Below are 17,024 nucleotides of genomic sequence, written 5' to 3'. Positions count from 1 at the left end.
TTAACATCGGTAGCTGAGCGAAGGGCGCTGAGTAGGCTACGGTCAATTATGGAAAACCCTGAACATCCTCTACATAGCACCATCCAGAGACAGAGAAGCAGTTTCAACAACAGGTTACTATCGATGCAATGCTCCTCAGACAGGATGAAGAGGTCAATACTCCCCAATGCCATTCGGCTTTACAATTCAACCGCCAGGACTTAAGAACTTTTTTTTTAGAGCTATTATTAATGCTTTTTGAGTTAGTGATTTAGATGCATATCATATTTTTACTGAGTTAAGTATTGTATGTAATTAGTTTTTGCTACAACAAGTGTATGGGACATTGGAAAAAAAGGTTGAATTTCCCCATGGGGATGAATAAAGTATCTATCTATCTATCTATCTATCTATCAACAGGCACGATGTTGAAAAGTTGCCTCATATGGAGGGACAGTTTGAGGATAGAGGATAGAGGTTATGGGCAGGTTTGGCACTTCATCCACTTGCAGTTGGCTTCCAGCCCCCTGCACCCCTCCTTATCGCTGTAAACCTCTCCCTTTTGTTGACAACACTGCCACTTGGTGGTGATTTGCCAGAATAACAGGACCCCCTGATTTGTGGACTCCATTATCACCAGGTGGCGCTCTGTCGCAATAACGCTGAGAGACAGAAATGTGACGCTGAGCCTGCTGAAATGTTTCTTCAAGATTCAGGGTTGTTTAATTCCATTTCCAGCAGACACGTGTAAATGAGGTCGAAATAATTATTACTCCGGCTCCAATGCAACACAACACTAGAGTAACATATATCCACAGCTTATATACCGTGCACGGTTTGATTGTATGTTCATAAAGTGAATATAAACGGGGTAGGTGAGGAAGGATACCTATGGTTCACACTGTGAGGGTGTTGAGTTTACCAGGAGACAAAGACTGCAGGGACGAGAGGTTTTCTGTTGACTAATACACTGTGTGTGGACCCCGCTGGCAATTCTGGTGTCGTGATCCGAATCGAGACAAACACCACGCTGCCCACTCCACCAACAACACGGCACAGCCGGACACATACGTGACTTCCTGACTTCCTCCAACATTTTGTGTATGTTACTCTGCATCTCCAGCATCTGCAGAATCTCATCGGACAGAGTGCAGAATGCAGAGACTGCATCTCACAACACTGTATTCAGTGATGAAACCCATAATTAATGTTGTCCCACTGAAATCATAAGAAACTCCCATTATGGTGCTTTTAAATGCGAGAGTACCCCCACAGGCACGAAGACCCCCCTCGCGCCTGACGTCATGCTTGGGCTCCCCACACCGGGATCTGCCCTCACATGCGCGGTGTCGTCCACGTGCTGGTGAGCTCGAGCTTAATCAGTTTAACAGCTGGGCTAATTATCACATGACCACCCCTCCCTCACCGCTGACAGCAGAGAATTCAGGAGCTGCGCTATTCCCATTAGTGCGAAGCGATGTCAATCACTCATTATCACCCATCGCAGAGGCGGACAAGCTGAGTGGGCGTTACCCCCGCTCCGACCTCGAACTCCCCATCACAGCGGAGTATATGTCCCGGTTTTTGGTAGATTTCCATTTCCCTCCAAGGGAGGTTGGGGCGTTTCTGAAGCGTCTCCTGCAGCCGGAGTCTGATGTATCGCCGCGAGGTAGGAGGAGACCATTCGGCCCGTCGGTGTGATGCCGGTTCCCCGGGGAGGGAGAGGGGGGATTTTATTGATAGGAAAAAGATGGTGCGAGAGGGGGCGGACAGGATGTTTGCCCCGGTGGAAATCTGTGGAAACGTCTGAGCCCACGGTGGTATCGAGCAGAGGGATTCACCACATTGGGGGGCAAACACCGGCAGACTGTTGACCTACAAGTGGGGCCAATGGTCCGGGAAAAGTGATAATTATGTGTATTTTGTTGAGATTGTACTTGGAATGTCATGTAAAATCCCGCTCCCCATACTAACACGGGTTATACAGACCAAAGAACAAACTGTCAGAGGAACTCAGTGGGCCAGGCAGCATCTATGGAGAGAAATGGGCCGTCAACATTTCAGGCTGAGACCCTCCCTCTGGACTGAGAGTGGACGGAAATAGTCAGAGAGAAGAGCTGAGGGGTGGGGATAGGGCAAGAGCTGGGGAGTGAGAGGTGGATCTAGCTGAGGGAGGAGATGGGAAAGTGGAAATAGTGACAGGGGTGGGAGGTGAGTGGTTGGGGCAACACGGGGCTGCAGAAGATGGAAATTAATTCCAGAGAGGTTTAACAAAGAGGTTAGAGAGTGTTTGTTATACAGAGTGCAATGAAGATTCACCAGACTGATCCCTGGAGTGGTGGGTTCATCATATGAAGAAAGATGAAATGTGACAACCCTTTCATTTTGAGAATCGGGGACTGAGAGGTGAACACATTGAAATGCACAACATCATTACTGATTGAACCAGGGATTCCAGTCTCTGAAAAAGGGGTGGACGCCTAGATTATATAATAAAACCCCTATTTTTTAACTTTACCTGCTCTCCCTGTTTTATGTTTACCCTGGTCCTTCACACCCCCTTACTCCTTAAGGTTCAGCCCAGTTGCAACAGTCAGCAATTAATTCTTTTTGGCTTTTCCTAATGCCTCAGGGGTTGGCACTTCCAGAAATTTATCAATATCAATTGCTGCTGATTTCCACACACAAATAAATCGAAAGGGATTTCCCCAATCAAATCGGTAATTAATCGATCAACAGCTCGCAAATTTGTTCATATCCCGGACACAGGCCCCAAATTTGTTACGAACCACAATGCTTTAGAAACAAGCCAGCACCAATAGACTACACCTGGAGTCTGGTTTTTAAGTTATAACCACGATCTTTATTAGAATCTACTTATAAAATTGCAACTTAAACAGTGTATATATGTGTGTAAATGTAACTCCCAAACTATTGAGCTCGGGGGGAAACAAGGCTTGGAGTCTTGAGATGGTAGAGTGTGAAAGTTCAGTTCATCCACAGAATAGATGATGAGAGATATTTGTAATCAAGGGTAAATGTCGAGAGAAGGCAATTATGTTGAATTCCACAGGTTCCATGGTGGTAAAATGAGAGAACAGTTGCTGTAGATTTTATCTGTCTTCGTTCCAAATCCACATATGAATCATCACCGAAAGTGACTTGTCACAGGGGGTATCATCTTCAAGTGAATTGCCACACCAAGGGTTAACACATCAGTGGTCTTCACAAGATACCCCAAATCAGATCCACTCCTATGGATCAAACGAGGTCACAACTACACATTTGATGTATGGTGAATGGATAATTAACCTACCATTGTGGGCTTAGGAAAGTTCTAAACAGTGACCCTGTGGTGAACTACATATACCTGTCTGGACACGCCCCCCCCCTTGCTGACTGCTCCTGTGGCTCCTCCCACAGACCCCTGTATAAAGGCGATTGGAGGCACGGCTCCTCCCTCAGTCTCCGGGATGTGTGTGTTGATCTCTTGTTGCTCTGCTGCTGATATCTTTCAGCCATATCCAAGGCCCGTATCTCACCTCACGTCTCCGAGAGTTATTGATGGTGCATCAGACCCTTGGCCACTAGTTCCCTGGTTTCGATCCTTCCGTTTTTCCTCCTTCGTCTCCGTCCGACTCTGAGTGTCTGTGTCCTCGGTTAAAACTAAACAAGCTGTGAGCGATGTAAATAAGCTGTAACTCAGACTGATTTATCTTCTTAATCTCTGTCTCTCCCTTAAAATGACAGTCCACAGCAAATGAAACCTAGGGATTCATAACAATGGCCACTCCCCATTGTGAACTTGCTGATGTCTCTGCAGGGTGGAAGAGCGAGTGAATCTCTTCCCACATTCTGAGCAGGGGAATGGCCTCTCCCCAGTGTGAACTCGCTGGTGATTCTGTAGGGTGGATGAATGAGTGAATCTCTTCCCACATTCTGAGCAAGTGAACGGCTTCTTCGCAGTGTGAATTCGTTGATGACTCTGTAGGTCGGATGACCGAGTGAATCTCTTCCCACAGACTGAGCAGGTGAATGGCTTCTCCCCAGTGTGCACTTGCTGGTGTCTCTGTAGAGTGGATGAATGTGTGAATCTCATCCCACAGTCTGAGCAGGGGAATGGTCTCTCATCAGTATGAACTCGCTGATGACTCAGTAGTTGGGATGACTGTGTAAATCCCTTCCCACATTCTGAACAGGTGAATGGCTTCTCCCCAGTGTGAACTCGCTGATGACTCTGTAGGTTGGATGGATCAGTGAATCCCTTCCCACAGACTGAGCAGATGAACGGCTTCTCCCCAGTGTGAACTCGCTGATGACTCAGTAGTTGGGATAACTGAGTAAATCCCTTCCCACATTCTGAGCAGGTGAATGGCTTCTCCCCAGTGTGAATTCGCACATGACTCTGTACTTGGGATGACTGAGTGAATCTCTTCCCACAGACTGAGCAGGTGAATGGCTTCTCCCCAGTGTGAACTCTCTGGTGATTCTGTAGGGAGGATGAATGAGTGAATCTCTTCCCACAGACTGAGCAGGTGAATGGCCTCTCTCCGCTGTGGACTTGCTGATGACTCTGTAGGTTGGATGACCGAGTGAATCCTTTCCCACACACTGAGCAGGTGAAAGGCTTCTGCCCAATGTGAACTCGCTGGTGACTCTGCAGGGTGGATGACCGAGTGAATCCTTTTCCACACACTGAACAGGTGAATGGCTTCTCCCCAGTGTGAACTCGCTGATGTACCAGTAGGGTGGATGACTCAGTGAATCCTTTCCCACATTCTGAGCAGGTGAATGGCTTCTCCCCGGTGTGAACTCGCTGATGACTCTGTAGGTTGGATAACTCAGTGAATCCTTTCCCATATTCTGAGCAGCTGAACGGCTTCTCCCCAGTGTGAACTCGCTGATGTCTCCGTAGGTTGGATGTATCAGTGAATCCTTTTCCACAGTCTGAGCAGGTGAATGGCCTCTCCCCAGTGTGAACTCGCTGATGACTCTGTAGGTGGGATGACCGAGTAAATCCCTTCCCACAGACAGAGCAGGTGAACGGCTTCTCCCCAGTGTGAACTCGCTGATGTACCAGTAGGGTGGATGACTCAGTGAATCTCTTCCCACAGACTGAGCAGGTGTATGGCCTCTCCCCAGTGTGAACTCGCTTATGTTTCCATAGTGTGGAAGAATGAGTGAATCTCTTCTCACAGACTGAGCAGGTGAACGGCCGCTCCCTGGTGTGAACTCGCTGGTGAGCCATTAGGTCAAATGACTGAGTGAATCCTTTCCCAGAAATTCAGCAGATGACCAGCCTCTGCCCGGTGTGGTGTGAACTGACTGGTGTGTCCACAGGTGGGAAGACCAATTGAATCCTTTCTCACACACAGAACAGATGAATGGCGTTGCCCAGTGTAAACTTGCTGATGTACCTTCAGTTGTGATAGCCGAGTGAATCCATTCCCACTGTCTGAGCAAGTGAACGGCCTTTCTCCTGTGTAAAATGATGGGCTTGCCAGTTGGTCAAATGACCAATTGAATCCCTCTCCACAGTCTGAGCAGGAAGGATGGTCGATTGAATCCCATGCTCCACTTCTCAAATATCTGGACAGAGACAGTAAAACTGGCGTGTCCTGTTTGAGCTTCCTGGAGACAAATTTCTTCTCATTTTTAACCTGTAAAAAGATTTACAAAATCCATCAATGGGTTTAGGACAACATTACAGATGAGATTACTTGAGTTGCCAGGCTTTGATCTGGTATCACACTGTTACAGTGAGGTTGATCCCAAGTTGGACAGAGAAATACTGGCAGACCACAGTAAGTGCACTTGCAACACTGTCTGTCAGACAGAGTGGTCAGCAGCACTGGGGCTCCACAGGGGACTGTCCTGTCTCCCTTTGTCTTCATCATCTACACCTCGGACTTCAAATACACCACAGAGTCTTGCCATCTTCAGAAGTTTTCTGATGACTCTACCATAGTTGGATGCAGCAGCAAGGAGATGAGGCTGAGTACAGGGCTACGGTGGGAAACTTTGTCACATGTTGTGAGCAGAATCATCTGCAGCTTAATGGGAAAAAAGACTAAGGAGCTGGTGGTGGACCTGCGGAGGGCCAAGCCACCGGTGACTGCTGTTTCCATCCAAAGGGTCTGAGTGAACATGTTGGAGGATTACAAGTACCTGGGGATATGAATTGACAATAAACTGAACTGGTCAAAGAACACTTAGGCTGTCTACAAGAAGGCTCAAAGCCGTCTCTATTTCCTGAGGAGGCTGAGGTCCTTTAACATCTGCCAGATGATGCTGAGGATGTTCTACGAGTCTGTGGTGGCCAGTGCTATCATGTTTGCTGTTGTGTGCAGCGGCAGCAGACAGCAACAGAATCAACAAACTCATTCGTAAGGCCAGTGCTGTTGTGGGAGTGGAACTGGACTCTCTGACGGTGGTGTCTTGGTTGCATGCCATCTTGGACAATGTCTCCCATCCATTTTATAATGTACTGGTTAGGCACAGGAGAATATTCAGCCAGAGACTCATTCCACTGAAATGCAACACTGAGTGTCACAGGAAGTCATTCCTGCCTGTGGCCATCAAACTTTACAACTCCTCCTTCAGAGTGTCAGACACTCTGAGCCAATAGGCTGGTCCTGGACTTATTTCCACTTCGCATAACTTATTATCATTTAATTATTTTTGGTTTTATTTTGCTATATTTCTACTCTATTCTTGGTTGGTGCAACTGTAACAAAATCCAAATTTCCTCGGGATCAATAAAGTATGTCTGTCTGTATGAAATCATCTCCTGACTGGGCAGAGTGCTGGTATCTGGAATGACTATCAATTCCCTGATGTTCTTCCTGTCTCTATAAGAATGGGGCATTTTTGCCGTCTCCAATTTGTACCCTGGCTCAGTTTGACTCTCTCCATTGGTATTATACCCTGCTTCTGCTGAGCTGCATGGGTGCCTGGCCCCACAGTAACTGAAACACTCTCACGCAAATAGTCTTTCTTGGCGTGCATCTGGGATCTTCTTGTATGTATTATTAACTTAGAGTGCCACATTTTTAATGCCATATAAAAAAATTCTGCTGAGATGACTTAGAGTGAATTTTTGTATTATTTCAGGTTCTTGTCACTGTCATGGAAAATTACAACACAGAAACAGGCCCTTTGGGCCAACTGGTTTGTGCTGAACTATTTAAACTGCCCACTCCCATACCCCTATCATCCAGGTACCTACACAAACCTCTTAAATGTTGAAAACATGCTCGCATGCACCACTTATGCTGGCTGCTCATTCCACACCCGAATGACCGTCTGTTCCCCTCATGCTCCCCTTAACCCATGGCCTCTTGTTGTCATCCCACAACATCTCAGTGGAGAAACCCAGCTTGCTTTTACACTACCTATGCCCCTCTATCACAATCAAATCTCCCCTCAATCTTCTACAGTCCAGGGAATAAAGTCTTGACGTGTTCAATCTTTCCTTATAATCCAAGTCCTCCAGACCTGGCAAAATCCTTGTGCATTTTCTCTGAACTCTCTGAAACTCTTTTACATCGTTACTGTAGGTAGGTGACCAAAACTGCACACAATAATCCAAATTAGGCCTCATCAATGTCTTCTACAAGTCAACATAACATCCATCTATTGTCAGTATTTGGTTCATCAAAGCCAATGGGCTGAAATCTTTTTTTCTGTCTCTATCTAACCATGATACCACTTTCAGTGAATTAAGGACTTGTATTCCCAGGTCCCTTTCTTCTACAACACTCCTCTGTGCCTGACCAGTCACTGTGAAAGACCTTCCTTGGTAGGTCAGACCAAAGTTCAACAACTCACACTTGTCTGCATTAAATTCAATTTTCCATTTCTCAAACCATTTTCCCAGTGGGTCCAAATCACACTGAAAGCCATGATAGTCCTCTTCACTGACCACTACACCACCAATCTTTGTTTCACCTACAGATCTGCTAATCCAGTTAAACACACTATCATCTAGAATACTGATATAGATGACAAACAACAACAGATCCAGCACTGATCCCTGTGGCAACCACTAGTCACAGGTTCCAGTCAGAGAGGCAACCATCTGCTACCACACTCTGGTTTCTCCCAAAGACGGTGTCTCATTCAATTTACTATCTCATCTTGAATGTTGAGTGACTGAACCTTCTTGACGAGCCTCCCTTATGAGACTTTGTCAAGTGCCTTGCTAAATTCCATGTAGACAACATCTACTGCCTTGCCTAAAAAACACTTTCCTGATAACTTCCTCGAGAGACGCTATAAGATTGGTTAGACATGACCTACCATGCACAAAGCCATGCTGTCTATCCTTAATCAGTCCACATCTATCCAAATAATTATATGTCCAGTTCCTGCACATAACGTCATTAATGGAGAATGTGTGGAGCAGGTTAAGACCTAAAAGTATCTGGGAGTACAGTTAGACGAGAAGCTAGACTGGACTGCCAACACAGATGCCTTGTGCAGGAAGGCACAGAGTCGACTGTACTTCCTTAGAAGGTTGGCGTCATTCAATGTCTGTAGTGAGATGCTGAAGATGTTCTATAGGTCAGTTGTGGAGAGCGCCCTCTTCTTTGTGGTGGCGTGTTGGGGAGGCAGCATTAAGAAGAGGGATGCCTCACGTCTTAATAAGCTGGTAAGGAAGGCGGGCTCTGTCGTGGGCAAACTAGTGGAGAGTATAACATCGGTAGCTGAGCAAAGGGCGCTGAGTAGGCTACAGTCAATTATGGAAAACCCTGAACATCCTCTACATAGCAGAGACAGAGAAGCAGTTTCAGCGACAGTTTGCTATCGATGCAATGCTCCTCAGACAGGATGAAGAGGTCAATACTCCACAATGCCATTAGGCTTTACAATTCAACCGCCAGGAGTAAGATATGTTAAAGTGCTGGGGTTGATTGTATTTAATGTATTTAAGTAAACTACTTAAGAACTTTTTAAAAGCTATTATTAATGGTTTTTGAGAGAGTGATTTAGATGCATATCATATTTTTACTGAGTTAAGTATTGTATGTAATTAGTTTTGCTACAACAAGTGTATGGGACATTGGAAAAAAAAATGTTGAATTTCCCCATGGGGATGAATAAAGTATCTATCTATCTATCTATCTATCTATCTATCTATCTATCTATCTATCTATCTATCTATCTATCTACTGATGTCAAGCTCACCAATGTACAATTTCCTAGTTTATTTTTAGAGCCTTTCTCAAACAGTGGAACAACATTGGCTGTCCTCCAATCCTCCAGTACCTCACCTGTCACTGAGGATGATTTAAATATCTGTGCTTGTACCCTGACAGTTTCTGCACTTGTCCTCTGCGGAGTCCCAGGGAACAACCTGTCAGGCCTTGGAGATTTATCCACGCTAATTTGCCTTAAGACAGCAAACAGCTCCACCTCTGTAATCTGCACAAGATCCATGAAGTTGATGCTGCCTTGCCTCACTTATATAGACTCTGTGTCCATCTCCTCTGTAAATACGGATGCATAAATAATCTCCCCACATCTACTTTGTCTCCTCATATGGATTACCATTCTGATCTTGCAGAGGATTAATTTTTTTCCCTTGCAATCTTTTTGCTCAACATATCTGCAGAATCCGAGGTTTCTCCTTCACCTTGTCTGCTGGGGCAACCTCATGCCTTCTTTTATTTCTTTCATAAGTGTTCACTTGAATTTCCTGTATTTCATAAGGACCCCATTTGTTCCTATCTGCCTGTACCTGGTATGCATCTCCTTTTTATTGATCTGGGAGAGGAAAACCAAAGGGCTGATAGATCTGCATGCTGGGAGGTGGGGGTAAGGGGGGGGGGGGTTAAACTAAACTTGCAGGGGGAATGGGAGCCTGAATAACAGAACAGATAGTGGAGGGGTTATGAAGACAGTTGGTGTTCAGTCCTCAGACTAAGTCAGGAATGAAAAAGTTGAGCATGGTGCAGTGAATATGCTGAGCCCTGTATATTTCAATACAAGGAGCAGCGTAGGAAAGGTGGATGTGTTTAGGGTATGGATCAACACCTGGAATTAAGATACTAGGATCTGGCAACTGTGGACTGGGACAGATTGCTTTATGGCAAAGGTGTGCTTGGTAAATGGGAGTCCTTCAAATCCAAATTTTTAAAGTATAAAGCAGGAATTTGCTTCTCAAAATAAAAAGTGAAGATAGAAACTGTAGGGAACCTTGGATTTCAGGAGATATTGACACCCTGGTGAAGCATAAAATGGAGTTGCATAACAGGGATAGGCAGGCAGTTTCTTATGGAGGATAAGAAATGCAAAAGAAATAAATCCAGATGGCTAAAAGAAGGCATGAGATTGTCCTGCAGAAATGATAATCCACAGGGATTCTCGAGATAGATTAAGAGCAAAACGATTGCAAGGTACAAAGTTGGTCCTCTGGAAGACCGGAATGGCAATCCACATGTGGAACGAAAGCACATGGGGGAGATCTTAAATATTTTTTCATCTCTGTTTACTCAGGAGATGGACAAAGGCGCTATGGGATTGTGGAAAAGTGGCATTAAAATCATGGACCCTGCACGGATTAAAGAAGAAAAGTTATTGTGCTGTTCAACATAGAACATAGAAATCTACAGCATGTTCTGGAGTACTGTGTGCAGTTTTAGTCTCCAAATTTGAGGAGGGACATTCTTGCTATTGAGGGAGTGCAGCGCAGGTTCACAAGGTTAATCCCTGGAATGGCGGGACTGTCATATGTTGAAAGATTGGAGCCACTGGGCTTGTATACACTGAAATTTAGAAGGATGAGAGGGGAACTGATTGAAACTTATAAGATTATTAAGGGATTGGACACGCTGGAGGCAGGAAGAATGTTCCCGCTGATGGGTGAGTCCAGAACTTGAGGCCACAGTTTAAGAATAAGGGGTAGGCCATTTAGAACAGAGATGCCGAAAAACTTTTTCACCCAGAGAGTGGTGGATATGTGGAATGCTCTGCCCCAGAAGGCAGTGGAGGCCAAGTCTCTGGATGCATTCAAGAGAGTTAGATAGAGCTCTTATAGTGGGGTCAAGGGATATGGGGAGAGGGCAGGAGCGGGGTACTGATTGTGTATGATCAGCCATGATCACAGTGAATGGCAGTGCTGGCTAGAAGGTCTGAATGGCCTACTCCTGCACCTACTGTCTATTGTCTATTATTCCAGGCCATTCAGCCCACAATGTTGTGCCAACCATGTAACTTACTCTAGAAACTGCGTAGAATTTCCGTAGTGCATAGACCTCTATTTTTCTAAGCTCCATATTCCTATCTAAGAGGCTGTTAAAAGACCCTATTTTATCTGCATTGACCACCGCTGCTGGCAGTGCATTACACACACCCACAACTCTCTGTGCAAAAAAAAATTAACCCTGACATCCCTTCGGTATCTATTTTCAAGCACCTTAAACCTATGCCCCCTCAAGTTAGCCATTTCAACCCTGAGAAAAAACTTCTGACTATCCATTAGGCTTTACAATTCAACTGCCAAGACTTAAGAACTTTTTTTTTTGAAGCTATTATTAATGCTTTTTGAGTTAGTGATTTAGATGCATATCATATTATTACTGAGTTAAGTATTGTATGTAATTAGTTTTTGCTACAACAAGTGTATGGGACATTGGAAAAAAGGTTGAATTTCCCCATGGGGATGAATAAAGTATCTATCTATCTATCTATCTATCTATCTATCTATCTATCTATCTATCTATCTATCTATCTATCTATCTATCTATCTATCTATCTATCTATCTATCTATCTATCTATCTATCTATCTATCTATCCACACAATCAATGCTTCTCATCATCTTATACACCTAAAAAATGCACTAAACAGAGACAAGGAAATTATACATTGCTTTGAGGAATTGTTAGAAGTATAGAAGTTAGGTTTTTTTTACACAGAGATTTGTGAGTGCGTGGAACGGGCTGCCAGCAGCCCTGGTGGAAGCAGATTTGAAAGGGTCTTTTAAGAGACTCCTGGATGGATACCTGGAGCTTAGAAAATTAGAGGGCTATGGGTAAGGTAATGATATGTTTGGCACAGCTTTGTGGGCCAAAAGGCCTGTATTGTGCTGTAGGTTTTCTATGTTCCTGTGTAGAAAAAATATAAGGGCATAGAACGGGTAAATTCAAGCAGGCTTTTTCAACTGATGTTAAGTGTGATGACAACCAGAAGTGATGGGTTAAGTGGGGAGGTGAAATTTATGGGGAACATGTGTAAAACCTCTTCACTGAATTGGCCGTGAGAGTGTGGAATGAGGTGCCAGCACAAGTGGTGAACATGAGCTCAATTTCACCACTTAAGAGAAGTTTGGATGGGAGCCTGGATGGTAGGGGTATGGAGGGCGATGGTTCCAGTGCAGGTAGTTGCATTAGACAGCTTAAATGTTTTTTTGGCATTGACAAAATAGGCCAAATAGCCTGTTCCTGTACTGAACGTCTCCCCATTTCTATGACAGAGAAGCTGGCCAAACTTGTTTGGAAGGGAAAAGGTAGGAGTGACAGTGGAGCAGCAATGGCTGGAGTTTCTGGGAGCAATTCGGGAGCTCAGTGATCAATACATTCCAAAGAAGTGGAAGCATTGAAGAGGCAGGAGGACACAACTGTGGCTGGATAAGAAGACAAAGCCAACAGAAACACCAAAGACAGGGCAAACAAAAGAGCAAAAACTATTAGGAAGCTTTTAGAAACCATCAGAAGCTGACTAAACAAAAAGTCAGATGAGCTCAGGGCATGGCATTATGATACTGTAGTCATTAATGAGTCTTGGTAGCACCCAGCAGTCTGAGACATTTAGAGGAACAATATCTGAGGCCTCAATATCTCCTGAAAACCACGGTTCCCTGCACCGGTTACCTTACAACTTGTATTCTGGCAGGCACATACAAACTCTACACCCTCACTTCTGAAGAACTCCCACTTACAAGTACTCCTTTTCTAGAAAAACAGCCTGTCCCAATTCACACTTGTTAGATCTTTCTGATACCATCAGAATTGACCTTTTTTCCAATTTAGAATCTCAACCCATCATCCAGCCCGCTTTTTTTCCCCATATTTACTTGGAATCTTATGTTGTTACGATCGCTAGATACGAAGTGTTTCCATACACTAATTTCAGTCACTAACAATGGATAATTTCCTAACAGCTTATTGCACACTTCTACGTCGGGAATTCTATGTCCTGATTAAGGGCACATTTGACAAACTCTACCCCATTTAGTCCTTATATATATAAAAAGTTAAAATCGCTTACTATATCAACCTTTGTTTCTTAGCATAGCCTGCAATCTCTGCAAAGTTTGTTCCTCTAAATCTCTCAGAGTGTTGGGTGCAACCAAGTCCCAATAATGGCTACAATTCCCTGTCCTGAGTTCATCGGGCTTTCCTACGATGCTTCTTGCATTGTGAAAGACACAGCTCAGCACAGTCATTGCACCCTGCTGAACCTTTTGTCTGCTGACTCTATCTGAGTTCTGAACAATGTCTGTCTGGTGTCCAGAAAGCAACCTCTTCCTCAATGTCACAAAAGCAAGGGAACTGGTTGTGGACTACAAAAGGAATGGAGACAGGCTAACCCCTATTGATATCAATGGATCTGGGGTTGAGAGGGTGAACAGCTTTAAGTTCCTCGGCATAAACATCACCGAGGATCTCATGTGGTCTATACATACTGGCTGTGTAGTATGTGGCCGTGCACCTCTGTCACCTCAGATGGTTGAAGAAGTTAGGGATGGGGCCCCAAATCCTAGGAACTTTCTACAGGGGCACAATTGAGAGCATCCTGACTGGCTGCATCACTGCCTGGTATGGGAACTGTACTTCCCTCAATCACAGGACTCTGTAGAGAGTGGTGCAGACAGCCCCATACATCTGTAGATGTGAACTTCCCACCATTCAGTACATTTGCAAAGACAGGTGCGTAAAATGTCCCAAAGGATCATTGTGGACCCAAGTGACCCCAACCACAAACTGTTCCAGCTTCTACCAACCGGGAAACGGTACCGCAGCATAAACACCAGGCCCAACAGGCTCTTGGACGGCTTCTTCCACCAGGCCAACAGACTGATTAATTTATGTTGATACATTGTGTTTCTGTTATAACCACTGCCCTATGTACAAACCATTTATCATAAATTACACATTGCACATTTAGATGGAGAAGTAATATAAAGATTTCCACTCCTCATGTATATGAATGATATAAGTCAATTCATTTCACCCACTTCACCATCTGTTTTGACATTCTGACTCCAATTCCCCCCTGCAAATTTAGTTTCACCACACACCCTCCCCACCACGCACTAGCAACAGCTAGCCTTACCACTAGAATATTAGATCTCTGCTAGTTTTAATTTCCGAACATTTGACTTTGCTCTGCCAGGTAAACTCCCCCAACAGTTTATAAAGTGGTCTACCAGTTGTTGTATGAGATGGCCCCAAGAGTACTCTGTGATGGCTATTTAATCTCATTCCCCTTCCTTACTCTCACCCAGTTTAATGTGTCCTGCACCTTGGGTGTAACTCACCTCTCTTGATGTTATAACTATTACCCCCTCCAACTCCTAGATGATCCAGAATTCATCCATTTCCAGCTTCAGCTCCTTAAAGTGCAGGGTTACAAGCTGCAGCTGGATGCACATCTTGCATGTGAGGGTATCAGGGGCACTGGAGGTCACCCCACCTTCCCACCAGTGTCCCATCTAATTTGTAATGACCGGTGTGCCGAAACGCCTTGTGCTGTGCAATTATTACCCACTGACAACAAGACGTCCACACTGAATTTTAAATAGGGAGGTATTTCTTTTAACAGCTAGCAAATCACTGTCGATAAGAACTTTGATCTCCTCTGGGTTTGATCGAGTTCATCTGCACTCTCACACAAACTATGTAACAGGCCTGTTGTGGGTTATGAAGGATTTTCTCACTAGAACTTTTGCAAACCGTCCATATGTGATTTGCTTGCTAAATGATACTTTCAAATGTCCGATTTCCAAATATCACTCCCCACTTGCAAATTCTCCAGCAAATTTTGCATCACCACAATACTGTAACACCAGTTTCTGTATTGTACATAACTATTTCCCCTGAACCCTCCCCCAAGTGACAGATGGTGGTGAACTCAGTGATGGCAGGGCCAATGAATATGAAGGGAAGGGCAGTAGTCTGTCTCACTGGAGTCTGGCACATTTGTGATGTGAAAGCTACTTGTTGCCCAGGGCAAAGGTGTTTGATATCATTACGTACCCAGAGAGAATGGGACAAAACATGTTCTCACCGGTAGAAAAGTGCAGAACGAGAGGAGGTAGCTCAAGCAACACACACAAAATGCTGGAGGAGCTCAGCAGGCCAGGCAGCATCTATTGAAAAGAGTACTCATACTGAGTTCCACCGGCATTTTGTGTGTGTTGCTTGGATTTCAAACATCTGCAGATTTTCTCTTGTTTACGATTGGAGAAAGAACAAAGGTGATTTTCTCAAATGGAGATGTAAAAGATGTTTTTTCCCTTTCTCCGAGTTCCTAATCCTTGCATTTAGATAGCTGGAGCTCAGCTCTGTCTGAGAGATCCATCGGTTCCCCTTCCCTCATCAGCCGGAAGCTCCCCGGGGCCCGTGTACGGATCGTCGGGCTGAGAGATAGGGAGGAGAGCAGGACTGTCCCGGGACTGCGGACTATGATGTCCAGAGTTCACAGCAAATGTCCCTCAGTGGGTGTTTAAGACAGCAGCCCGGAAAATCATCCCTACCTTTACCGATCCTCCGGAGCTCCTTTGTGTACGGCGCGCATGCGTGCTATTCGGTGACGTCATCGACCTTGATGCCTGCGCATTTGATCGTTGCTTCAGAAGCAGCGAAATTTTAAACCCAGGGCTTTATGAGCAATCGCGGTGCCTTTAAACATTCCTGCTAGCACCGGTTTCATGTCCACACCTCGGGGTTTTTTTCTGTGTAGAGAACTCAGCAGCTGTTTTAACGTAGAAAGCGGCTCCCAAAAACAACATACTCAATATCAACAGGCATTCTATTTATCTAATGCTTCTCGTACAACCCTCTGGCAGAGGCAGATATAAAACACAAGAGATTCTGCAGTTGCTAGGAATACAAACACACAGACAGACAGACACACAGACACACACACACACACACACTCACACACACACACACACACACACACACACACACACACACACACACACACACACACACACACACACAAACACAAAATGCTGGAGGAACTCTGCAGTTCAGGTAGCAACTAAGCAGAGGAGTACACAGTCTAGGCATGCTGAAGGGGCTCGGCCTAAACGTTGTCTATTTATCCCTCAACACATTTGCTGCCTGATCTGTTGATTTCCTCCAGTATTTTGCAGAAATTAAACACCCTTTTTTTACAATCAAGCAGTTTCCAAATGTGTCTGATCTTTCATTCGTAGCCACATCCTGCAGGTTCGATTCCTCTTCTTCCTCCTCCTTGAAAACACCAGGCCCCATCTCTTTCTGGAGCCCCAAATCCCTGACTGGCAACTTGGTTTCTGACTCTGCTCCATCGAAGATTCACTCGCTAGTCTGCTGTCAGACTTCAGAGGTGCATTGTAACAACCCAGCAGTTCGAAGCGAAGACCTTTGAAATTAGTGAGAGTGACCTAAAACGTTGAAAAGAGCGGAGAAGAAGGAGTTTAACCATCTTCGTCCGGAGCCCTGAAGAACGTCACAACCACAGTGAGCTCATCGTCTTATTCAGCCCGGAGAAAATCATGCAGGAAATTCATGCAGGTGTATAAGATGATGAGAGGCATTGGTCGTGCGGATAGTCAGAGGCTTTTTCCCAGGGCTGAAACGGCTAACACGAGGGGGAATAGGTTTAAGCTGCTTGGAAGTAGGTACAGAGGAGATGTCAGAGCTCAGTTTTTTTACACAAAGAGTGGTGTGTGTGTGGAACGCACTGCCAGCGACGGTGGTAGAGGCGGATAAAATACGGTCTTTTAAGAGAATCTTAGATAGGTACATGGAGCTTAGGAAAATAGAGGGC

The 17,024-nt window shown here is 45.0% G+C and overlaps 3 protein-coding genes across 4 annotated transcripts in view; 1 reads left to right on the top strand and 2 right to left on the bottom strand.

Moving 5' to 3' along the window:
• Positions 1–17,024, top strand: part of LOC140722652 (uncharacterized) — a 409,759-nt gene that overhangs the window by 42,069 nt on the left and 350,666 nt on the right. The window lies entirely within an intron of this gene.
• LOC140722642 (uncharacterized) overlaps positions 1–17,024 on the bottom strand; it is a 190,577-nt gene that overhangs the window by 98,715 nt on the left and 74,838 nt on the right. The gene's annotated exons all lie outside the window — the stretch shown is intronic.
• LOC140722613 (uncharacterized) lies at positions 2,845–15,915 on the bottom strand. Its single transcript, XM_073037320.1, has 2 exons — positions 15,742–15,915; positions 2,845–5,639 (listed from the first exon to the last, which is right to left on the bottom strand). Exon 2 carries the CDS (start codon positions 5,225–5,227, stop codon positions 3,755–3,757), a length of 1,473 nt encoding a protein of 490 aa, XP_072893421.1. The 5' UTR covers positions 5,228–5,639; positions 15,742–15,915; the 3' UTR covers positions 2,845–3,754.

Source organism: Hemitrygon akajei, unplaced genomic scaffold (assembly GCF_048418815.1).
Source record: "Hemitrygon akajei unplaced genomic scaffold, sHemAka1.3 Scf000082, whole genome shotgun sequence".
NCBI lineage: Eukaryota > Metazoa > Chordata > Chondrichthyes > Myliobatiformes > Dasyatidae > Hemitrygon > Hemitrygon akajei.
The sequence above is the reverse complement of the archived record's forward strand: the minus strand, read 5'-3'. Positions and strand labels throughout refer to the sequence as shown.